Source organism: Drosophila subpulchrella, unplaced genomic scaffold, assembly GCF_014743375.2.
Source record: "Drosophila subpulchrella strain 33 F10 #4 breed RU33 unplaced genomic scaffold, RU_Dsub_v1.1 Primary Assembly Seq354, whole genome shotgun sequence".
Lineage (NCBI taxonomy): Eukaryota > Metazoa > Arthropoda > Insecta > Diptera > Drosophilidae > Drosophila > Drosophila subpulchrella.
In genome coordinates, this window is record NW_023665577.1 from 2,757,177 (window position 1) to 2,782,352 (window position 25,176).

At 46.6% G+C, this 25,176-nt stretch overlaps 4 protein-coding genes across 4 annotated transcripts; 2 read left to right on the forward strand and 2 right to left on the reverse strand.

The window, feature by feature from the left end:
- The first annotated feature begins 5,348 nt into the window (after positions 1 to 5,348).
- Positions 5,349 to 12,928, forward strand: LOC119559991 (mycosubtilin synthase subunit C). The gene is made up of 7 exons (XM_037873255.1): positions 5,349 to 5,608; positions 9,481 to 10,604; positions 10,666 to 10,833; positions 11,176 to 11,947; positions 12,013 to 12,103; positions 12,165 to 12,340; positions 12,397 to 12,928. The coding sequence occupies exons 2-7, from the start codon at positions 9,497 to 9,499 to the stop codon at positions 12,719 to 12,721; spliced, it is 2,640 nt and encodes an 879-aa protein (XP_037729183.1). The 5' UTR covers positions 5,349 to 5,608; positions 9,481 to 9,496; the 3' UTR covers positions 12,722 to 12,928.
- A 277-nt stretch (positions 12,929 to 13,205) lies between these two features.
- Positions 13,206 to 19,379, reverse strand: LOC119559767 (negative elongation factor A). The gene is made up of 7 exons (XM_037872842.1): positions 19,142 to 19,379; positions 18,124 to 18,378; positions 16,672 to 18,063; positions 15,301 to 16,464; positions 14,730 to 15,155; positions 14,520 to 14,675; positions 13,206 to 14,071 (listed from the first exon to the last, which is right to left on the reverse strand). The coding sequence occupies exons 1-7, from the start codon at positions 19,349 to 19,351 to the stop codon at positions 13,940 to 13,942; spliced, it is 3,735 nt and encodes a 1,244-aa protein (XP_037728770.1). The 5' UTR covers positions 19,352 to 19,379; the 3' UTR covers positions 13,206 to 13,939.
- Positions 19,380 to 19,516: 137 nt separating this feature from the next.
- LOC119559769 (ATP synthase subunit C lysine N-methyltransferase) lies at positions 19,517 to 20,420 on the forward strand. The gene is made up of 3 exons (XM_037872844.1): positions 19,517 to 19,641; positions 19,701 to 19,989; positions 20,052 to 20,420. Exons 2-3 carry the CDS (start codon positions 19,713 to 19,715, stop codon positions 20,387 to 20,389), a joined length of 615 nt encoding a protein of 204 aa, XP_037728772.1. The 5' UTR covers positions 19,517 to 19,641; positions 19,701 to 19,712; the 3' UTR covers positions 20,390 to 20,420.
- On the reverse strand, positions 20,394 to 24,120 carry LOC119559768 (protein O-GlcNAcase). Its single transcript, XM_037872843.1, has 7 exons — positions 23,799 to 24,120; positions 22,982 to 23,741; positions 22,701 to 22,922; positions 22,154 to 22,640; positions 21,993 to 22,087; positions 21,499 to 21,923; positions 20,394 to 21,437 (listed from the first exon to the last, which is right to left on the reverse strand). The coding sequence occupies exons 1-7, from the start codon at positions 24,031 to 24,033 to the stop codon at positions 20,608 to 20,610; spliced, it is 3,054 nt and encodes a 1,017-aa protein (XP_037728771.1). The 5' UTR covers positions 24,034 to 24,120; the 3' UTR covers positions 20,394 to 20,607.
- Between the last annotated feature and the right edge of the window lie 1,056 nt (positions 24,121 to 25,176).

A 25,176-nucleotide genomic window follows, 5' to 3' on the forward strand; every position in this document is an offset into this window, starting at 1 on the left:
TGTTGTCATGGGCTAAATCTTATCGACACTATTATCAATATTCAAAAGAGCCTACAGTAACCCTCCAGTAACACACCTCAAACATTTTTTTGACCATGGTCAATTATATTAAAATTTTTGAAGGCCATAACATTAATGTTTCGGTTTATTTGACCGCTAAAAGATAATCTTAAAAACTTTTTAGGTCGGGATACTTGTCAATTTGTACTTTAAATGTTGTATTGTAAATTTTGGAAGACACTGTTTCAGATTATGGTGTGACTACACAACAATGTCAAATGTTCAAAAATCATGGAAAGCGTTTTGGCTTTCAAATATATGAATTCATGGAAACTTAAATTGAAATCAAGCGTTGCTAATGTATTCATTTATATTTACTGCTCCATTTTACTAGAAAACTTGTTTCTTCTGCTATCCACAGGGTTTCTATAAAATGAATATCGTAAAATTCGAATTTCCGTTTTTGAGAAGTGTAGAAATGATCGAACTGAACTCCGAAAGCTGTAAGGTTCTTCAATTGTCCTTACCTAGTATGGCTGTATATTAACTGCTTTCCCTATATAATCTTATCCGTATACTAACTTAGAGCAAGAATTCCTAAGAACCCCCAATGAGGTGGTAGTTTACGATGTGGGGAAATGCTATCTCCATGTGGCTACTGCGTGGTGCATAATTTCTGAGTTGCCATTGCCACAATCGGATTCTCAGGAAAAGTTTGTTAAGCTAAAACCAAGGAGATAAGTTGGGGACGTGTTTGGTGGGCCATGGTTAACTTTAGAAAACGTAAAAAACCCATTTAATATTAATTATGACAGCAGGCTTACAGGTTCACGCTTATCTTTGAATTATGGCTGGACTCTCAAGTTTTCAGGTGGTTTTACTCACCATATATAGAAATTAGATTCGTTATTTACAATCCCCTCATTAACATGTTGCGACATTTGCAAATTTGCATCTAACATGACCAGTGGCCCGTCTCCGCCACCACGCCTATCCATTAATGTCACTGTCCGTAGATAGACCAGCCTTCTGATCAAGTGGCTTCGGGCTGCAGCTCTAATGATCGTTTAATTGGCCGCGTAACTCAATTAGAATTGGCCCAGCTGACCGGCTGGTGGAAGTGCCCGGGACTTCCGTAAGTGCAGGGACCAGATTCTTGCAAGTAATTATCCGCCGGGCACTCGACACGTCCGCGATTAAGATGGTTATATTGTTAGCGTTTTGATTTTGGTCTTGGCTTTGATTTCGACTTTGGTACGCATGTCGACAAAAAGCGTCGCTGTCATTGTCATGTTGTCATGTCCAACACGACGTATGCGTAACAAAGCGGAGCTAATCGAAAAAGGCCAAATCACAGTCGCAGATCGCAACAACATCAAAAGAGTCGATCAGCCGAACGCGAAAGCAATCAGCGCCGTCGAATTGTTATGTTATATATTCGACTCGAAAGCCATAACCGCCGGCTGTTCTTAACAGTAAATTATCCCGCGTCGAGTTGTTTAGGGAAATACTTGTCGCAGCGAAAACGAGTTCGACTGCCTCCTGCAAATTCACACTGAAAGAAACTAGAGACCTCAATCTAATTTATTTACCAAAAAAGAGAATTTTAATATTTATACAACTAAAAATGTATATTTTATTCTATACATAATTTACTTGTACTCCCTTAGATTGACAAACTTGTCCATTTTTTGTATTTAGTAATTTTGAAAAAGGAAAATAAATTAATATTTAGGTAAGTTTGTGGTTGAATAAATTTTCGTTAATAGATCAGTCTGGAAACTCACATAAAGTTAAACTTTGAAGCAAAAAAAAACCAACTGTCATGTCCTAAAATTAATGTCAATAGTATTATCACATCCAATAGTGATAAGCCAATAAAGCACTTAAGAAATAAAATATTTTCTAAAAATTAGGTTTGAGCAACTTCATTATCTATTTTAATTATATATTTTGATTATCTAGTTTAAACTAACATCAATCAATGTCTATTTTAATTACAATTTTTATTTTCTATTGAAAGGAAGTATTTAAAACGTATTGACTTCCATGTTCTTGGTTAGAATAGCAATGTGCAGATCAAAAGCTATTATTCCGATGTAAACAAACACTCGATTTTGGGGATTTTTTTTCTGTGCAATAGCGGCAGCATTATCGCGTCACAAGTGTGCTTAAAAAGCACAAATCACGCGAGTCGACAAAAACAAATAAGAACATTGTTACCGGCCAGCGATTCGGTTCGTAGAATCGTCCAACCGACATGGCGGATGCGTCACACTTTCTTTTTGGGGAAGTCCGGATGCGCGAGATCTGCTCGGATCAGCTCAAATCAGCTCGAATCGGCCGACTACTAGCCGGTTCCAAAGATGCCTCCTCACGGTCGCTGACGTCGCGATCTGGAAACGTGACTGGGGTGTGAATTGATCACCGATATGGATCTTTGCCTCCACCAGAAGCCAACGGACCATTATGTAAATGGGAGAACAGCGGGTTAGTTTTTATCGGCTTGGACACACCCTCTTTATGGCTACCTTTAATGGATCTAATAAACTGTCGATAATCAGTTAATTAAGCGCTCTTGCAGATCACCTTATCAGCAGCAGACCGATGCCAAAACACTTTCGGGAGTGAGTCACAGATCTTTGAAGTCAAACCCCCATTAAATTCCAGTTAAGAGCTGTGTGCCAAATTTTTCCGTGTGAATCCTTTTTTTCAGCCCAGTAAAAAGTCCCCCACTGTGGCGTTTTTTATGCTCAGCATTCCGCTGAGTTACTTGTAATGCAGAACGTTTAATTGGCAGAGCAATTGAATAAAGGAAGTTTGCACTTTTAATGAACGCTTACAATGTATAGGAGAATGCGAAATTTTTATGGTCAATCAACAGCGAATGCAACTATCGTTGAAGTTGTTAAACTGCCGACAATTATTTTTATGAAAGCAACTTATATTGTTGGTGCTATTAAAGTTATAGTTGCTCATTCGGAGGTTGAAATCGAATGAAAAGGAAATTCAATTTAATAAAAACTATTCGATTTAAATTTATTGTCTGTTTATACGATAATTAATGCCTGCCATTAAAATTAAAAGTCACTTACTTAACCATTCTGAAGCTCATAAATTAATTATTGAACCGATCAACTGTCATATTTTATATTCTATAAAAATCAATCTCATATAAATGCAAATAAGACCACATTGTGCGGTAATGATGCCATTTGACAGCTCCAAATTCTTACCCGCATCGCAGTTTGGACTTTTGCTAACGTTGATTTTTTCGCGGAACACCTATAACTTGCTAATTAATAGTCGATCAATTGGCTACACAGTATTATTTTCGGATTCTTGAACATTCGAATGGGCATGGACTTTCTTTGAGCATTTATTCAATTAACTGATTAACCTTGGCTTTGCAAACAATGATCGACATCGATACTTGTCTACTATTTATGAAGTCCACTTTATTGTGAGATTCCAACGAGCTCGACAGCATTAAAAAGCGGTGTATCTATTGAGCAATGATTGACGTAAAAGTCAGGGGACAGGCGCCTCGCTGCCATACTATAACTGCAAATTTTCACACCAACTTTGTAATGTGAAAACATGACTGCCAGCATACGTTAGCCATAGAGAATTCCCTCTCACATGTATCTACTTATAAGCATGAAGATCGACTTGACTGACAGCTACAGCATCGATCTACAAATTGCATCCACTTCGATCCTCGCTTTATTTGAAATTCAATTTTTAATTGCCATTCTACTTTCGCACGGTACGAAGCACCGGCAATCAAATCCCCATTAAATGCAGTAGTCGCAATCGCTCTTGGCCACAGTCTCCTCCGACATGGCCAGTCGTAAATTCGACCATTTCGCAATGTCTAGAAGGCGTTGGCAGTAATAATGTTGTAACCACATTCACAGTCAAGTTCAAAGATTAATTGAGCCTTAAATTGCAATATCAGATGAGATTTGTTACCCCGAACCGAATAGAATGAGAAGAATCTGGCCACTTAAACTGGGTAAAAAAAATATCCGTTTAGATAACAATGTTGTAAGGTATTCCAACATTCACCACCCCGATACAATAGCTTGCAAACTCGCCTGGAAGTGAAAATTGGAATTGGATTTATCTAAGGTTATATTTACCATATATATTACCTTTTAGCGATTTACTTCAAGGAATAACTCTAGGAATTACCATTTTCAAGGCTTTAAGAAAAACGGCCCTAAATCTTTAATCCAAAATACAGACGAACTTCCATTACTGGAACTTACTTAAATCGAATTGTCTCCAACTCGAATATAACATTCTGACTATAGCCATAGCATTTATTGACTTTATATCAGAGAACTATGTCTCCGGAAATCGAACATCTATAATTTAAAGCAAATACTTGTCCAGCGAGCGTTTTTACTTTAAAAAGACGAAAAATATTCATTTAGGAAGGTGAATACGATATAAGCTTAGCTTAATAGTTCGATAACTACAGTAGTATTTGGCTTGCGAATCATGATGAAGAATATATATAGTGCTTTTAAAATTTTCTTTTAATTTATCAGAAGGTTGTTGCTTTAAGCAAAATAAATATTTAAAACGTGTGAATTAAAAAAACAAAATTTTGTATTACTTGGCACAGGTTGGGGCTTTAAAAAAACCTAAAATTGATGTGCATTCTCATCAGATCCCAAACAAAGATTTCGTAAAACTTGTAAGCCCTATATTTAAGTATGTGCATTTAAGAAGCTGTTATACAGGCAACCTTTGCAGCACTTACATTTTATCCACTATCATTATCTCAAAAACGAATTAAATTTATGTACATGTTCTGTACTGTACACCTCCTGCTCACTTGAAATCCAAGTCCAGTTTGATTCGACTTCCAAGCGGCTTTCTAGTGTGCTCAATCAGAGCTGTCTATGACTTTCCTCGAACCGCTTTTAGTTGTGTGTCATGCGAGGGATTTCCAAACGTCTGGTGGGCAGAAAAATAGTAATCCAAACTGTGTGTTTTGCCTGCCAATTAGTGAGTGCGGGGACCGCCAGGAATTTCATTTCATTTCCTACGTCACCAGAGGCAGGCCTGCTAAAAATGGCGACCAAACTGAGGCGATGCGAATTCTAATCTGGCAGCCACACACACAGGCCACACACTGTACTACCTATATGTAGTATGCTGCGAGCGGTAATTGCAGCGGCTGTAAGAGCAGGAACTGGTTTTTTTCTGTCATTCTGGCCTCTGCCGCTGCTCTGCCATTCTTCGCCAGCCGACTGCGACTGCGCAGCCCGCGGCGACCGAGGCTGCGACGGATCGGTCGGATATATAAGATAGTCGGGTGCTGGGATTCTGATTAGTCTGCGAGCGCCGTTTACAAGTACATAGCACGCGTTGCAGTTTTTTTGGCTGCCCACCAAAATCAAAGTGAAACGCCAGTGAAGTGACCAAAAAAAAGGAAGTTTTGGTAGACTCACTTGATCGATAGCAAAAAGAAGAAAATCATAGATTTATGAACAGAAACGTGCTCAGTGTCAAACGGCCACAGATAAACATTTGAAAGAGTAACACAACAACTGTTCAAATTATCAAGTGTCAGAATTTCTGGATACCCACGGTACGTATACGTGATAATCAAGTATTTATCAAGATTCGGCAAAACCGCTTTCCCGAAATTACCTAATATGCAAATTTACTTGCCATGCATGTTGAGGAGCAGTTAACAAAATAATTCTCGCGTAATTTAATGCCCGTGTCAGGTTCCTCATTATTTTACCAAGTTACATCATTTCCGACAGAAAGAACACAAAATTCATTAGGCTGAGGAACAACAAAAAATGCAATTAGTTTTAGCTTCAAAATAATGGATGGAACAAAACTGTTTTCTCCGCGCTTCACTCGTCGGAGATTCTTTAGTGGGCTAAGGTTTTGTTGGGGTTTTAATTAAGTAATTATTGGTGGGTTTTCTAGCGTTAAAAAAACCCTTCCTATAGTAACAAATGTGGATGAACATTATATTTAACGTTTCTCACAGAAGATGAGACCTGCTCTGGATTCTACAGAAACCAGTTTCATAAGGGAAGTGAGCGAAATGCTTAAAATAAAAAGCCAACTTGATTTGCCAAGCGCCTCATTCCTTGAGAATGCACTCTCGAAATGCAAAAGGCAAACAGTTTTCAAGGCGGGGCTGGGTCATAAAAGGTAATGGCCCCAGGGGGCAAAACAAAGATTCCAGCCTTCAATTTTCTCAGAATCCCCAGCTATTTTCATACCGTTTAGCACCTGGCTCTTAACCAGCCACTTGACTTGTTAGACAAACCATCGGCACATTAAATGCTAGCATAAGTATCCCGCAAATGACATTTAATTTGTCTTGGCGTGCTGAACAAATCACCTGCTACACATCTGTGAACTGCTATTAAGAGCGGCCAACGCGGCGTATACTTATGGGCGGCAGTGATGGATTTATAATTGCAATTGAGTCATTGGCCAGGGCGATCGGCTATTAATTATGTTAAGTACGTGCTAAACGGGTGTCGCATATCGTTTACAAGCGCTTTTTATGGTGCACAATTTGCATTCGCCGTCTTGAACTTGGCTCGCTAATGAGCATGCGAATTGATTCCCAGACTCTATGCAGAGATCGTTAGTTTTGCCAGTTGTTTGTGTTCTTAAGTGCGGTTTTTTTCTACACACACACGGGGACACGGGGACTTGTCATCCAATTGACTCACAATCGGAAATACTGCGGAAAAATGTCAGCGGCGGTGGGGGAAAAACCTCCGCTCGGACAAAAACAGATCACACTCACCGGGGACGACCCCAAAGTCGTGCAGATAAAGTGCGCCCCACCACGGCTTAAATTAGCCGCCTTTTACTCAATTAAGCAAATCAGTCGAGGGAGCAGAAAAAACACAACAAACCACAGTAATCCATCCAATAAAAGAGCAGAGAGAACTGCTGTATTTTGATTTGACCGCCTCCCACGACGGTTCGACAAATTAATTAGCCACACTCTTTGGAATCGCCAGCGGAAACATTTCGAGATACTAGATACCAGATAAACCCAGCGACCTTAGGCAATGTTGTTGATCTGCCAAGTGCAACAGTCATTCAACCCAGCCGAAACGCAGGCAATAATTATGTAAATTACAAATTACACGGCACGGTGATAATTATGGAACGATTTTCCGAAAGCGCCAGAACCACAGAGCCTCAGAAGCAACTGCAATTCAATCTAACACCAGTGCAACCTTGGAGCGGAAAACTAAAGGCAGCACTCGCAGTGTCAGTCTTAAATGATTTTCAATCGAGGCACTGGTACTGGTAGTGGCCACTGACTGCTGGCCACCTCAGTTTTTAATGGCTTTTTTCGACGATCTAATGGCAAACAGGGGCACCAGTAATAACATTAAATCAGCCGCATGGATTTCACCTCATCAACGGAGGCAGCGAAGGTGAACAGAAGTCGCTGGATGCATTAAATCGATGATGTGAAATGCCAAGAAAACCAAGGGGGCTCAAGAATGCACTCGAGCGGCGGGACCAAAACAATGGACTTCGCCAGCATTGTATGCAGATACGATATATGCAGGGGCTTGCTATATGCTGACTACGATATACTCGAGTATATAGTACATGCAAGTGAACAGACTAATTGGACTCACACGGCGCATACGTAATGGGCGCTTGGGAAATGATTTCTGCCTAGCCTTGAATAAGTTACGTATACGCCCCGTAAACCGTTGTAAATTGCTCGGCTGCCAAAAAATGTATGCCAGTGGTTGAGAATTCAGAATTAAGCAGGTCCGAAAACCAGAACCACAATTGCGCAATTGAAGTATAACTTGTTTTGAGCTCGGCAGCCGCGATGGTTACAACTAGCCTCCACCTTTGCTTCCACTTCCACTTCCAGTCCATTTCCTCCTCCACCAGGGAGAAGAAGCGGAAACAATTGAATAATTCATGGAGCCCTGGCCCAAGAAGCTTCCTGGCCACCTTGCTTTTCCCAGTGGCAACAGGCCACTTCCCCGATCGGAGTCTTTTAATGAGGTCTACTACAAAATGGAATCACATTTTAAAACCAAATCAGAGATTAACATTAGAGCTAAGGCCAGGGGTAATTGCCGTTCTTGGGCCTCCAGACGGCTGCCTGTCTTCATGTTTTTTGATTAGAGTGCTTGACATTGGAGCGAAGCAGAATCAGATACAAATACAGGTAGTAGATACAGATAAATCTACGGTCTCGGAGACCAGAAACGGTCGGCACAATGACATTTTAACTGGGCTTTATGACACGCCAATGGACATGAGCATAAGGCTGGCGCAGCTCAAAGACCTCCAGCAATCTTGGGCCAGCGATTGCTTCAATTTTATGACCGGTGGCTCGGCAATTGGCTAGCTTAATGCAATTATCGAGTTAGCATGCCGCATTTCGAGCGGCTGTTTAGGCATCCAGCCAAGTCCAACGACCAAGCTATAAAATCCTAAACTAAATTCCGTTAACTCGAAGAAATATTGGGTATATATATAAGCAAATAAATAGATATTTAATTCAACAATGCCCAGAATTTCATGAAAAAACTACGATATTACAACAGGCGCTGGAAAACGTGCCAAAGGCGGAACAGATCTTAACTTATAGTATAAGCCCACATAGATTAACCCGGCCGTAATTAGTTTCGACAAGCAGGTGGCTATGCTAATGCATTAAGTAGTAATAGTAAGTATCTGAAGGAGGGACTCTACTCCCCGACTAAACAAACCTGTATCAAAAGTATGACTGATAGGTTAGGGAAAAATATGGTGCTAAGCGCAGAGATAAAAACGTCGCCGTAATTTAAATTTACATGGGGCTGTTGGCAAGCATTTGCAACAAACAAAATAAAAATAAACATAAAAGCTGCTTTGCAACTCATGGATTACTCATTAAATATGTATATTGCCTGCTTTAAAATCAATAAATAGTTAGGACTACCCTCTAACCTATAATTAGCAATCATTGCAACATTTCTGGAGCTGAAGAGAATATAATTAAAAGGTTATTGTAGCTTAAGAGAATAATAATAATTTAATCGAACAAATAATGCTTACCAGAAGTCGTCCGTTTAAGCCAGGTTCAATATTCATTCATAATAATGGGTTATTGTGTGAGCGCTCTATTAACACGAAGCGCTATAAATATGCATGTATGAATGAATTTAATTGCTACCGCAAGGCAATAAGCCAATAACCCGCATTGCATAATAAAAGTTGGGAGCGATGATGTAACTTGTAGAATCTCTGGGTGATGTGCTTAGTCCTAATTGCTTTCGGCTTGATAATGCATGGAATTCACTCTAACATTTCACTTGTAAGTGGCGCCATTTGCACCTATTGTTTCAAGTCATAGAATGACAAATAACTTTAAAGTCCATAGACTTGAACTTGAGTTTTCAAGTTTTAAGTTAACACTTCGAAGCTAACTCTATCGCATAACCCACTTCACAGGTAACACAATTTCAAGATGGGTTCGCTGCCGCAATTGTCGATTGTCAAGGGTCTGCAGCAGGACTTTGCGCCGAGAGCTCTGCACCGCATCTTCGAGGAGCAGCAGCTGCGGTACGCCGACAAGGTGGCCACTCTCTATCAGCCGGACACCCCGGGCCACGGAATGGCGCCCAGTCAGAGCAGCTACCGGCAGATGAACGAGCGGGCCAACAGGGCAGCCCGCCTCCTGGTGGCCGAGACCCATGGACGCTTCCTGCAGCCCAACAGCGATGGAGACTACATCGTGGCCGTGTGCATGCAGCCGTCGGAGGGACTGGTCACCACCCTGCTGGCCATCTGGAAGGCAGGCGGCGCCTATCTGCCCATCGATCCCAGCTTTCCGGCCAACCGCATCCACCACATCCTGCTGGAGGCGAAGCCCACGCTGGTGATCCGCGATGACTGCATCGATGCGGGCCGTTTCCAGGGAACTCCCACGCTCTCCGCTACCGAGCTCTACGCCAAATCCCTCCAGCTGGCCGGCTCCAACCTGCTCTCGGAGGAGATGCTGCGCGGTGGCAACGACCACATCGCCATCGTGCTCTACACCTCGGGCAGCACGGGCGTTCCGAAGGGAGTGCGCCTGCCGCACGAGAGCATCATCAACCGGCTCCAGTGGCAGTGGGCCACCTTTCCCTACACATCCAATGAGGCAGTGAGCGTTTTCAAGACGGCCCTGACCTTCGTGGACTCCATCGCCGAGCTGTGGGGTCCGCTGATGTGTGGCCTGGCCGTCCTGGTGGTGCCCAAGGCGGTGACTAAGGATCCCCAGCGATTGGTGGCCCTGCTGGAGCGCTACAAGATCAGGCGTCTGGTGCTGGTGCCCACGCTCCTGCGATCGCTGCTCATGTATCTGAAGATGGAGGGCGGCGGAGCTGCCCAGAAGTTGCTGTATAACCTCCAGATCTGGGTCTGCTCCGGGGAACCCCTATCGGTGGCCCTGGCCAGCAGCTTCTTCGACTACTTTGACGAGGGCGTGCACCGGCTGTACAACTTTTACGGCTCCACGGAGGTAATGGGCGATGTCACCTACTTCGCCTGCGAGAGCAAGAAGCAGCTAAGTCTCTACGACAATGTGCCCATAGGTGAGGTCTATCCCAGGTTTCTCTCAGGGACTTATATAACCCAAGAATCCCCCTCTCTTAGGCATTCCTGTGTCGAATACCGTCATCTATCTGCTGGATGCCGACTATCGTCCTGTGAAGAACGGCGAGATTGGGGAGATCTTCGCTTCGGGACTCAACTTGGCCGCTGGTTATGTCAACGGTCGCGATCCCGAGCGCTTTCTGGAGAACCCACTGGCTGTGGAAAAGAGTAAGTTATCCTACTTATATAAAAATCTCTTAAGAAATATTGTTATACGGAAGAGTAAACTTATAAGGATCAATCTGATATTTGCATGGTAACTTTAGCATAATAACATGTATAATTTTTCTCTCTTCGAAACTCTCTCAAATCGAAAGAGCGAGAAATCTCCTAAAGTTACTCTGAGTTAGAGAGAGGTAGCAATATTCGAAAGTCTCTAGATAGAGTTGATACTGAATTTTATGAAAATGCTCATCATATCTTATCAAGTATTTCCATGTGTACCGTTTGTAAAATTCCAGTGAAGGTGATTAGTTTTCCTAAATCCTTATATTAACTTTGCCTCCCCAGAATACGCCCGTCTGTATCGCACCGGGGACTACGGATCCCTGAAGAATGGTAGCATCATGTACGAGGGTCGCACCGACTCCCAAGTAAAAATCCGCGGGCATCGCGTGGACCTTTCCGAGGTGGAGAAGAATGTGGCAGAGCTGCCGCTAGTGGAGAAGGCCATTGTGCTGTGCTACCACGCCGGACATGTGGATCAGGCCATCCTGGCCTTTGTCAAGCTCCGCGATGATGCCCCCATGGTCACCGAGATGCAGATGGAGGCGCGCCTCAAGGACAAGCTGGCCGACTACATGACGCCTCAGGTGGTCATCCTGGAGCACGTTCCTCTGCTGGTGAACGGCAAGGTGGATCGCCAGGCGCTGCTCAAGTCCTACGAGACGGCCAACAACAACGAGGGCGACTCCAGCATAGTCCTGGACTTTGATTACTCCCAGGTGCCCGAGGACCTGAAACTGACGGCTCGGGATGTCTTCGAGACAGTGGGTGGGGTGATTGGACGCTCCACCAGGGCCACCTTGGCCCCGCACAGCAATTTCTACGAGCTTGGCGGCAACTCGCTGAACTCCATCTACACGGTGACTTTGCTGCGCGAGAAGGGCTACAACATCGGCATCTCCGAGTTCATAGCGGCCAAGAATCTGGGCGAGATCATCGAGCGGATGGCGGCCAACCATGACACAGTGCAGCTGGAGGAGGAGTCCCTGAATGCTTGTCCGCACCTGAAGATGGAGGCGGTGCCACTGCGCCTGGATCACCGCCAGGAAGTCATCGAGTGAGTAGTGGGCGGCAGAAATCTAAACGGAAATTGGTATACTAATTTCGAAACTCATGTTGTAGCATCATTGTGGCCAGCTTTTATAATAAAGCGGACTTGGAGCAGTGGCTCAAGCCCGGAGTCTTGCGTTCCGATTACAGCGATATCCTGAATGTGAGTAAATAAATAGCTTAGCATGTGATAGCTAAGTAATACCTCAATAATAATTTCTTAGGATATCTGGAACGAGTTGGTGGAGAGGAATCTGAGCCTTGTGGTCTACGATCGCAACACGGACCGCATTATTGGCACAGCGCTGAACTTTGATGCGCGGAACGAGCCCGAGGTGGACATCAAGTCAAAGCTGCTCATTGTCTTCGAGTTCCTTGAGTTCTGCGAGGGTCCCATTAGGTGAGTTAGTCCTCGAATGCTCGGTGCTCCTTGTGCTAACCTGAATTGCTCAACAGGGACGATTACCTGCCCAAGGGCCCCAACCAGATCCTGCACTCGTTCATGATGGGCACCGCCGAGAACCTGAATCCCCGCGAGAACATCGCCTGCATGCACTTCATGGAGCACGAGGTGCTGCGGGTGGCCCGCGAGAAGCAGTTCGCCGGCATCTTCACCACCAACACCAGTCCGCTGACGCAGCAGCTGGCCGACGTCTATCACTACAAGACGCTCCTCAACTTCCAGGTGAACGAGTACGTGCACTCCGACGGCAGCCGTCCCTTCCGGGATGCCCCGGACGAGCAGCGCGCCATCGTCCACTGGAAGGAGGTGGCCAAGTAGGGCGACGCGGCGCCTTCATCATCACCGAACCAGATCTGCAGCGAATTTATCACGCACCACGTATTATATTTAACTAGCATAGCCCTCCTACCACCTAGTTTTAGCCCTAGGCATAGTGTAACTTAGCGAGGAGTTTCGTAAGATTGTGTTGACTAGTTGTAAGCCTCCGATTTCGAGACAATTAAAGAAATAACAATTGATAATTAACGACAATGTTGTTTTACTGGCGCTCAGGGCCAAGCACTTTCTAATAATGTTTTCAGCTATTAGTATGCCATTGACTGTAAACATTTCCTAAGAGGTTTTAAGATGTCGTACAAGTTAAGTATCATTTATCAGTTCTTCAATATTTGTATTTTGCAATACAGGTTCTAGTTCGGCAAGACTTATTGGTAATCAAATTGATCTATCGATCGAGTGTTCAACTATCTGAGCTGACGTTTACATGACCCACATTTTCCTGTGTCGAATATAAGACCAACCGTTTTAACATTTAAGCCATAAATACATACGCTAGTTTTATTGTTTGTCTATTACACATTTCAAGATTTAAGTTAATTTTGCTGTGGTTGCTGCGGCTCATACATATATATCTATAACTATATATTTTCATTGGATTTTTAATGAATAACGAGCGCCGATCAGCGTCTCTAAATTTTATGCTGCTTGGTAAGATAATTACACATTTTTTACTCGACAATAATTACATAAGCTAGGTATATATATGCAGATCTGAAATGCATGGGTGTGTGCATGTGTTGTGGGTTGTGTGTGCTTATGCGATCCGTCCGAACGTTCACTTCTGGCCCATCCGCCTATCCCACTGCCCTCCAGTGAAGCGTTCAGCCGGCGGTGAGTATGCTTGTGTGCTTGGATGAATGGGCGCTGGTTTGTGGATGTGTGAACGGGCATGTTTACTAAATGTTTAAGCGCTAGCCTTTTCTACATACTAAACAACTGTACAGCTAATTTACCTTAATTATTAAATAGTTTCATTATATCCAGCAGTTCTTAGGGTGCCTGCTGACTGCGGGAGGGATGGGAGGGGAGAGAAGGGGTTTCAATAGCCTAATTAGGGGCGGCGACGAAGCAGCCCGTGCAGAACGGATGACAAACCAAAATATATATATAATCCATAGTTCATATACGCATGTTCAGCTTCAGCCTGGCTGTCGGTGTTCACTTGGTGCTGCGAACAATGCGTATGACCCTTGTGGACTATGAGGCCGCACTCTGATCCTGTAGCCTGTAGTTCTGGAATGTCTTCCACTCGCCGGTGTTGTAGTCCAGCCGGATGTGCGACTCCACCAGACATAGTGCCGTGTTGCCGTCTTCCTGTTGTACTTTTTCCTGCGAATATAAAACCATGTTTTACTAAAATGATGTAGAAACTATGTATAATCGAAGTATATACCACCATAAAAAATATGAATACCAAATAAACTATGCAGTTTAACAAAAAATTATGAAAAATACCCCTTCATGGTTATGATACATCAAATGGTTTATAGTGCATGCCGGGATTCAACAGGTGGAAATTAAACATTTGAATTTGGATTTGCATATGCTCATAAATAATCGCTTGAACTGAACAAATATACTTTTAAATCTAAAAAACAGGTTGGAGACTAGACATCAAACATATTATAAAAAACATTCGTTACAACATCTAAACAAATTTTCGAAGGATTTTTTTTACAATCAATAATTTGTCAATTCATATTTGAATTGCATTGGAGAGGGAGTCATATTTTGTGTAGTCCGATACGACGACTGAAAAAATTCCCAGCAGTCTTACCTCTGTTTCGCCCAATTTTATGACCAGCACATTTTCGGTATTCGGGCGCGGATTCTCCCGCAGTCCCGCCATAAAGCCGAGGATAAGGGCTTTGTCCGGTCGGGAGACGCGATTAGCCTTGCGGAACATTTCATGCGCCTTGTGCACGTGCTCGTTCTAAAAGAAACAACGTGAGTTAAATAAAGTTTTTAATTAATATAGTTACCCTACCGATAGCGAGAGACCACGTCGCTGCGGTGCCTGCTGCGATTGCTGTTGCGCAGCCTGCTGCTGCTGTGGCTGCTGCTGGGCCTGCACCTGAACCTGGACGGTGCGCGCGATCCCTGCATTCGGATTGCCCGGCTGGCCCTGGCCACCGCTGGTGGTGGAGGTGACCAAACGCTGCTGCAGGGTCGGAGCCGGCTTGTGTTGGACCAGAATCTGTTGCTGCTGCTGGCGCGGCTGCTGTTGCGACGCCGCCGCCGCCGTGCTCGATTGGGTGATAATCGTGCGCTGCGTGCTGCCCGGCGCCGCCTGCACCTGCACCAGCTGCGGCTGTTGGCCCGGCCGTTGTATCAGCGTCAGGCCCTGCGGCAGCGTGGTCAAGCCTCCGCCCACGTTGGTCATCACAGGCCGAATGATGGTCTGCTGCTGGGACTGAGAGAAATATTAATATTTTACACATGTGTCCTAAATATGTCTGACAGATAAGGGTTTGCCAGAAATCACTTGGTCCTCCAGAACGGATTTGATTTCCAAATTCTAAATGTTAACCGAAAACATATTCAGCTATTACACTTACATTTCCAATCACATTGGTGGGTTGCTGCTGCTGCACAATGACATGTTGTCCACCAAGCGAACTGGTTGGTATGAGAGTCGGCAGGATCTGCTTTCCAGGCTGTTGCTGCTGCAATTGCACTCCGGTCGAGGGTGTTGTCTTCACCAGACTCGGCGGTCCAGCCGTGGTAGTCATTAGCGTGGTGCCGCCGAGCCCCTGCAGGTTGCCCACATTGCTGATGGGTATTTGCTGGTACATGTCGCCACCAATGTTGCGCAATATAACGCCCTTCTGGGTGAGTATGATGGTCTTGTTCTTGCCGGACGTGGGGGACACGTTCAAAGCGGACACGCCACCAGCCACAGCTCCGGCTGGCTGCATCAGAACCTGCGACAGCTTGGGCTGCTGCGTTGCCGTCGTGTTGGCCACGATCGTATGCTGCGGATGGGGTTGTTGCTGCTGCATCTGGGCCTGCATATGCTGCTGCTGCGCGGCCTGAGAGGCAGGTTGAATGGTCACTGGCCGATTGGGAAGCTGCACGTTCTGAATGTTCAGCGTGTTTGACTGACCGGGGGAAACCACTGCTGCCGAGGTGGCCACCAGAGGTGGTGGATTCGAGGACACCACAGTGGTGGCCTGCTGCGGCTGGGCCTGGCGCAGAGGCGTCATCACCACACTTGATGTGCCCGAGGTTTTGAGCAGTATCTTGGTGGGTGTCTGGCCATTTCCGCCAGGAGTGGTGGCCTGGTAAAGCGTCGTAGTCTGCGGCAGAGGACGACTGTGTGAGAACGAGGTAAGCGTTGGCAACAGGGTTTGCTGCTGCTGCTGAATCTGTTGCGGTTGCTGCTGAGGCGTTGCCAGAATGTACTGCGTCTGTTGCTGCTGCGGCTGCTGTGGCAGCTGAGTCTGCTGTTGAGTCTGCTGTTGGATTTGCTGGTGCAGCAGTTGCTGCTGCTGCTGCTGCTGTTGTTGTTGTTGCTGCTGCTGGGAAGCGGCCGCGGCACTCGAGGTTCCAGCCTGTTGTTGGGCTCGCTTCGCCGGCTGGATTATAGTCTGCGATATGATCACCGGTCCGCTGTTGGTAGCCGTTTTTAGCTGGCTCAGCGGCATCGTCTTTATGGCTTGCGACGGTATCGTCGTGGTAGTGGTGGGGGTGGTACTGCTGCTGGGCATGGCCAAAGCCTTCTGTAAATAAAAGGGTATAAACAAGTTAGCAGTGAAAGACTGAGTGATATTTGAGAGCAATAGGTATAGATCGGAGCGCCTTATTTGGTTTTAGGGAAACAATATACCCATATTGTTAAAATCAAGTGGATAAAAATATATCCCAAAGTGGTTTTCATTTGAAATTAAACAACGTTTTCATCATAGACTTTATCTTGCACAACTTACCGCTCTTTGAGCGCTGGGCGAGGATGCAAGGATCACGGGCGTGGAGCTGTTGATCAAAAGCGGGGGCTGCGACTGCTGCGGCGCCTGCTGAACCTGCACCGTTTGCGGCTGTGTCTGGGCCTGGCTGCCACTGGGAGCTGCCGCTGCGGCAGCCGCTGCTTTCGCCTTGGCTGAGGTTATCTTCACGGAAATGTTGTTGGGCAGGTTGGCCAGCGGATTGGCCGCCTGACGCAGTTGCTGTGGGGTGAGCAGAGTCGTCGTAGTACCTGCACTCGTCGAGGGCGTGACGCCGGTGGCTCGCAGCATGGGTTTAATGTCCAGCTTCTCCATCTTGATGGTGGTATTGCCCACCGTGGTGGTGGTGCCTGTGCTCGTGGTGGCTCCGTTGTTTGGCCGCTTCTGTGGCGAGCTGCGGATGAGCAGGTGCGGGGTGCGCTGCACCAAGCTAGGCGGCTGCTGCTGGATGATGACGCGTTGCTGCTGTCCCTGCGTCGACGGCGAAGACTCGATCTTTTCCAGCTTGATGCTGGCGGGAACTATTATCTCCTCGCTCTTGATTTCGATCTCCTGCTTGATTCGTTTTGGGGTGTGATTGAAGCTGTTGTTGTTGTTCAACTTTGCCGCTGATTTCGGGGTACGCGGAGTCTTCAACTTGACCTCGACTGCGGGTTTTCCTGGTTGAGCATCCGCCACGGACGTTGTGGTGGCCTGGGCAAAGTCCAGCGTGGCTGTGGCGTACTCCGGCGTCTCGGGATCGCATTCCATGGGCGTTTTGCCAGCCAAATCGTCATCTGGCTGCTCTTCCAGGCTTCCAGCGCTCTGGTTGAGTTGTGGTTCCATTTTGATTTCGAAACTATTGTTAGCCGACGTGGGCGTGACGGGCGTCTCTCCTCCACTGGCCGTGGCCGCGTCCGTTGGCGAGCTGTCGCCAGCGTTGTTGGCCGCTGCCGTGGCCGCCGCTGCTGCTGCCGCCGCCGCCTGTTGCTGCTTCTGTTCCTGCTTTTTCTGTTGCTCCTCCAGTTGCTGCTCGCGCTTCCGCTTCTTGGCCGCCGCATAGCCCAGCGGTTGTTCGGTGAACTCGATTAGCTTGATGCCGCCATCCTTGCGTCCAGCGGGCGTGCGACTGAGATTGGGGCGCTGGGCTGTGTTTCCCGGCACCGTGGCAGATCGGAATCCCGTGGTGGGCATGCGCGATGGGATTCCCTTAAGCGGAGTGGTGTCCGTCATCTTGCGGGGCATGCCACGCGATCGCAACGGAATCGTGGGCGCCGAGGCCTTTTTCAGCGAGGACTGGGCATCCGCGGACTTGTGCAGCAGCTCGGTGCGCAGCTGGGCGCTCTTGGGCTTGCGCTTCAGCGTGAAGTGCTTGACGGGAGCGGGCTGCTGGCCCACCTGTAACCAAAACATGGATTAGTCGGGACTAGATAGGATTACAGTAGTTTCGCTACCCACCACTGAGATCAACGCGTTCTTGTTTAGGTACTGGCACTCTAGGGGCAGCATGCCTAGGTCCGAGTGCTTGGTGACCAACTTGCGCAGGTCGTTAACCATGTCTGTGAAGATGGGACGCGTGTCCTCGTAGTCGGAGATCTCTGTGTTCAGCGAGCTGGTGGCCGGGAAGGTCTTCATCGTCTCCGCCAGCATGGAGACCCATAGCTCTGAGTCCAAACCGGCCACCTCAATTACCTCCTCGAGCTCTGCCTTCCACTGAAAAGCGCATTTAAATGTTAATTCCGGTTCGACTAAGTTTAATACCCTTGCAGATGAATATAGTCGCCTGCTTTTGAATTTGGTTTTTTAATGACATATAAATTAACCTAAACCCAAATTATCTATTATTCATTAAAATTTTTCAATAAGAAATGGTAACACACTAATTGTTTGATTTATATGCTATTGTTTGTGAATTAAGTAAATTAATCTGAATTAAATCAACAATTCATAGAGTTCGTTTGGTTACGGGTACACATATGGAAGTCCAAAAACGATATCTTGTAAACAGAGTTTCTTAACTGCGTACAAATGCCTGCCGAAAATCGAAATACCCTTTGCGAAGGGTACAACAAACAAATGAATCCGCGAACCACCCACAACAGCCCACTCACACACACTGAAACCCGCGAGAGGGAAACACACGCACAAGTGCAGAAGAGAGAGAAATGTGTACACAAAAGTAGAAGTGGCGGGAAACGTTGCTAATATTTATTTTCGCCAGCCAGCGAAGTCGCCCGTTTGGTAATCGCCAATAAAACGGATAATACACTTTAAAAGGCCCTCCAGCTGATGGGGGCTATGACAATTGCCGAGTATTTACACATTTTCCGCACTTTTTCTTTCACCAACGGCAAGTGTACGCTGTATACGTGTGCGCGTGTCGCTGCTCGCATGTGTGCATGTGTGTGCGTGTGCTGGTGTACTTTTTCCATACAAAATACACCAACGCCATTTCATTCCATTTGATTTCATTTACCTCCTCCACCAGACGGCGCGGAATGTGAAGGAAGCTGAGGAGGAGCTTCAGCTTGACCTGGGTCTGCAGGTCCGGGAAGCACTCCTTGATGTTGCGCAGCACCTCCTTGTTCAGCTGCGAGCAGATCGAGCCGTTTATCCACGAGTCGTTCGAGGTGCCCAGTTTATTATGCAGCCACAGTGATGTGTCGCTGTCCCTTACGTTCGCCATTTTAAACGCCTTACGCCTGTCCGCACGCGGGGCACACACTGCAATTTATGCCAAACGCTGACCCGCCCTGTTGCACGGCACTGTTTGATTGCGTTTTTCACTTTCCGCCGCGCTGCACGTCAACAAAACACACGGAAAATCCTTCGAAAAAATTGTAATAGGAAGCGCACGCACACATGAAACGCACGAAAAAAGTGTTGCCACATCCGCTAATAGCGACCAGTTTAGTGTGACCATACTCTGGGCTTGTCGTGCAGGGCTGGCGACCATCAACTATCGATAAGCTATGGGTGAGTTTTTACCTCCCAATGGGTGGTAGCACTTACACATTTTGTAAACAACATTTTAGCCCGCGACTAAAATGGAAATTCTGAATGAAGATGCAACGAAAACAGTGTCCAGGACACCAAAAAGTGGAATGTCCATGGGCGGCAAAATCCTGATAGCGGCCACGGGAGGAGTGGGCATCGGCCTGTCGATTGTGTGCGCCTCCTTTGTGGCGCCGGCATTTCGGAGGATTTGCCTGCCGTATGTGCCAGCCACTAGCGAACAAATACAGAATGTCCTGAGCTTCCTGCCCAAGAACGCGGCCGGAAAACTGCTGGACATCGGTTCCGGAGACGGACGCATCGTGATGGGTGAGTTTCCACCATCTGGACAGCCCACAAACAGCGAGAATCACTTATGTAATCCTCTCCAGCGGCGGCCCAGCACCATAAAGCTTTAAAAACAGACGGAGTGGAGCTGAATCCATGGCTGGTCTACTACTCCCGCCTGGCTGCACTGCGCCACGGCGTCTCCAAGCAGACGAGGTTCTTCCGCCGGGATCTCTGGAAGTTCGATATTAAAGACTACGACTTCGTGGTCATCTTCGGCGTGGAGCAGATGATGCAGGACCTGGAGCACAAGCTGATCGCCGAGTGTCCCCACAACACCAAGATCATCGCCTGCCGATTCCCCCTGCCCAACCTGCAGCACGTAAAGATCATCGAGGATGGGGTGAACACCGTGTGGTTCTACGACCTCAACAAAAGCTAGCGAGTGTTATTAAATTGGTATCTTTATTGTTTTCCACGTTATGAAAACGACGCTTAAGATAAATGCTAGAAGGGCTGGTCAGTAATACAAACTTGTTACCTTAGGGGAATACAAAAAGGACGAGGACGAGAAAAGTCGAGAGTGGCTAACACCTAGCCGGAATACCAAAGATGAAGGAACATTAAAAGTGGAGGCAGTGAAGCTGGCATCCGAAAACGCTAAAAGCGGCGACCCATGTAAATGCACTTGGTGGCCTCTTCGCGGTATACTTCCACGAAACCGATCCTCGAATAAAAGTTCACCTGCCCGACGTCCTTCTCGGGCACACACACGTGAGCCCCGAAGCATCCGTTCGCTCGCAGGGCGGCCAAGAGTACGGTGAGCATCCGCTTGGTGATGCCCGAGTCCCGCTCCTCCGCCTCCCGCAGAGTGCCGCATACCAGTACGGCCGGGAAGGAGCTACTCACCTCCACGGGACACTGCTCCAGAGGCACGTTGCCACCGCTGCAATGAAACTTTTCCACGAAAGACGTGACAAGCTGCCGCACATCTTCGCCGCCCTCCTGCGGACAAAGATCCTTGGGATACTTCTCGCGCAGCTCCGTTTTCCAGCAAAGCTCCAGATTGCGCCGGAATATGTTGACGTCCAAGGCCGCACAAGAATAGCCAATGATACTGTTATTCTCATCGTAGGCCACAATGCACAGCTGCGGACTAAGGGTGAGATGTCCACCCACCAGTCCATCCGCCACAATGCTAGCCACATTCGCCGGCAGCGGGAAGGGAATGTGGCTCCCTCCGTCCAGCTGCTCCTGCCACTGCAAGTACAAGCGGGTGCAAACTTCGTTGACGTTCTGCTCGTCCGAGTTGCAGTAGGGCCTCAGGAGATAGTAGTTGGCCGTCGGTTGCTCCGGCAGCTTGTACACAAACAGGTCGTTGCCCGAGTCCACGGGCATCAGGCGCTGTAGGTCCGCAATAAGGCCGCCTCTAAAGACCCACGGTTCCTGGTCACCGGACATGAATGCCTCCTTCCAGCCCTTGCTGAACCCTGAAAGGTTTCAATGTTAGAGTATGAATTGCCATACTAAAATGCCGATCGCTCCTCTTACAAGTGTAGCTTCCCTCCGTGTAGGAAGAACTGTTTTGCGGAAAATTTCCGAGAGCCAGCCACTTGACGTAGCAATTGAGCAGGGACAGGGCGCCAGAGATGTCCCACACGTACGAGTACAGCTCGTGACAGATTTCCTTGTTCTGACAATTAGCTATTTTGATCAGCAGCTTTACGACGGCGCTGCAGAGTTCGTCAAATTGCTCACAGCGCTGGTGCCACTCGGTGACCTCCGGCTTGGATGCTTTGGTGGCATCGTCTCTTCCTCCGGCAGAACGGTCCTGCAGTATCACATTTGCGTTGCCCTTCAGCCAGTTGAACTCGACAAGCAGCTTCTGGCCGCGACTGCCGTGTTCAAAGGGCAAATAGAACAGATCGCAGAGCAAAGCCAGATCGTCAATGGTTATCCTTTCGCCGCCGGAAGTACTAAATCAAAAAGATCTTTGGTAGTATGTTTCTTCTAAGACCCCTATACTAATCATTGAACGAACATACTTATTTTCGATGGTCCTATCGGACTGAGCTTCATTTTCTTCGCGCATTTCCGCATTTGAGATCGGCGACGAAGTACCACTCTCCACATGCATACTCTGTATGGAGATATATCAAATTAGGCAATCAATAATCTAGATTCCGAGACTCGAAATCATACTTACATGCACATCGTTCACAGACTCCATAAGCACATCGTCGGCCACCAGTTTAATTGCCTCCTCTTCCCTTGGAGAGACCTGGGATGCTATGCTGCTACTACACTCCATGGGCTCATTGACTCCCCCACTCAATGGACTCAGACTGGCATCGTCCAGCATTGTGTCCACACAAAGACTGGCCACCGGTTCTTGCTTCTCCTCCAAGTCCTCCACCTCCAGCTCAAGTCGGTCCTTTGTCGATTCGCTCTTCGGTTCATTATCATTGAAAACTGCATTGTCCAGAGCCAGTTCCACGGAAGCCTCCACACTCTTAGTCTCCATAATGGGCACTGGGACAACGGAGATGGGTATCTTCTTCGGCAATTCAATGTTGCTGGCGGCTGTGGTCGGAATGGGATTGATGATCTCGTCGTTCGTGATCACCTTTGTGGGCGACACCAGCGAGTTCATAACTGGATTTGAGATGGGCGTTAGCGAAGAAGTCACAACGCTGCAAACAATGATTTAACTTTTAATAAAGTGGTTTACAAAGAAGAAAACTTCCATTTACCAAACGTCAGCCAGGGCTTGTAACTGGGTGGTGTTGACCTCCGGAACCGTCCTCGAGCTCGTCGAAGTGGTGGTGGTGGTGGTGAGACTCATGCAGGTATTGATGGAAGGTATTATGGGAATGATGGGCATGACCATTTGCACTTGCGGTTGGGGCTTGGTAATGGGTCCCCAGGCCTCCTTTTTCATAAAGAATTCTGGCAGCCAATCCGTAACGGCGTTCCTTTGAAATGTTTAGAATTTGTTATTTTTTCCATAAAAGGTTCTGTTAGTTTCACTCACTTGAGAGCCAATCGCGGGTGGTACACGTTCTTTGAGAGGAACTCCGCCGGAAGGTCATCCTCGTTTTCAGTCTCCAGTTTTATGTCCGCGCTCAGCGAGCTGTTTACCTTAGAGTCCATGCTGCAACGCGACCAGAAGGCCAGCGAGTGGATAGCAACGAAGTTGCCGTAGAACTCGCAGTTGGGATTGGTCATTATGCCCCGCAGATGGGGGATCAGCTCCGGCGATCGTCCACTGTAAGGTCCCAGGAAGACGCGCTTCTGGTCGTAATCGTTGGCATGCAGGTTGTCCCAGATGCACGGCGGACGACGCAGCACCTCGGTAATCTCCTGGATTGATTCCAGGGATATGGTCTTGGAAATTACCTTATCCCCCGTCCAGAGTATGTCGATCTCGTTGTTCAACTTGGAGCCCAGAGTGTTCAGGTATTCAGACTCCAGAACCGTGGGAACGGCTCGCGAAGCACAGTACTGGGTGGGACAAAAGAGAAACTTGGGACTGCCCAGGTGCGTGTATATCTCGTTGGTGACCGACACGTGGGCGTTAGCAAACGTCTGAAAGACCTCCTTGTCCGCCTTCGAGAGCTCCGACTCGATGTCGTCGAACAAAAGAGCGTAGGCTTCGCAACCGAAATGCGAAACCTGATCCAGCTTGCGTTTCAGCGTGGCGATTTCCTTCGGACTGCTGTAGGTCATGTCCAGGCCGGGCGACAGCGCGTAGTAGAAGGTGATCCCTGCCTCCTTGGCCGCAGCAATCAGACCTGCAAGGAAGAGGGGGCACTTTACCGGAGGATTTGCGCAGTTCAAAGGTTAGTTACTGGACAGGTGATCCGCCTCCTCCACGGTGTACAGCTCCCGCCAGTAGGCGCGGTGCTTGTAGTCGTCCTTCGGCGCATACATGTAGGACGGGCTGGAGCCCATGCCCATGGACTTGAGCTTCCGGAACAAATCCTTGCGCTGCTCCGTCGTCCACGGGCGGCCGTAAAAGCCCTCGATCACGCCGCAAATAAACTGCCGCTGGCCATCGGCTTGGTTGCCCGCTTCATCTGCCATTTTTCACAGGCCGGGATTCGGATGATTCGAGGACCAAACAAGTCTTATTTTTTCTCTTCTCAGGATTTCTATATCGATAGCACATGCAATGATTGATGGAGAGATACATCGATACAAAATCGATTGTTCAAAAACTATTTCAACTTGATTATCGATGTTTAAACAAACATGCAACACGGAAAATGTAACCGCTGTTTGGATTCAAAATTAAAACAAGTCACTTAAGATTTGGTGTAAAAAAACTTTATTTTAATCGGTTATATACTTTATATTTATATCGTAGTAACGTAGAGACAAAATAGCAAGTACTATAGGACAAGACCAACAAATCCACAATTTGACGTTGAATTCCACATTGCCGATCTGTGATCTGTTCCTCGGCGGATAACTCCTCCTCTCCATCTGAACCCATGCCGAAGTTCTCAAGATTTTCGCATTTCTTGCCTACTTTGTTTTTTATTTTAAAACATTATTGATTTATACCGAAACATAACTTAGATATTATGGCAGCAGTCAGGGGTTTTTTAAAAAATATTTTTGAAAAGCGAATCACGTAGTCACAAATTTTAAAAATGCTGTAGAACGCATGTTTTTCTAATTTTAGAAGACCTTTGGTACCCAGTTTCCATCTCTGGAAGCGCGAGTTGACAATTACATCCAGTTGCTCAACAACGGAGCTCTGAGGCGCGGAAAGGCTCTGAACCTTCTGGGGACTATAGGCTCGTGGACCACCCAGAAACCTTTTTTACCTGCAATATGTCGAACTCATGTTCAAGGAAGTAAGGATTTATTTGCACTGAAAAAAACGTAGTAAATCCAAAAGATTTCATATTCAATCCAAATATTTTTCGCTTTGATTTTCATCCATTGCGGATTTTGTTAACTTTAAATATGCGCATATTAACTTTTTTTCAATATTAAATTTAAATATTTTCGGAATATATATTAATAATTTAAATATTTAAGTTAAATATAATCCATATTTAAACTAAATACAATGCATATTTCTATTAAATACAATGACTATTAGATTTCAAATTTTAAAAATTTGAATTAAATATGTGGGAACTTTAACGACTGACATTCGTATTCAGACGCTTATTAATGCAATTTTTAATCAATTTAAAAGCCTTAACCTAATAG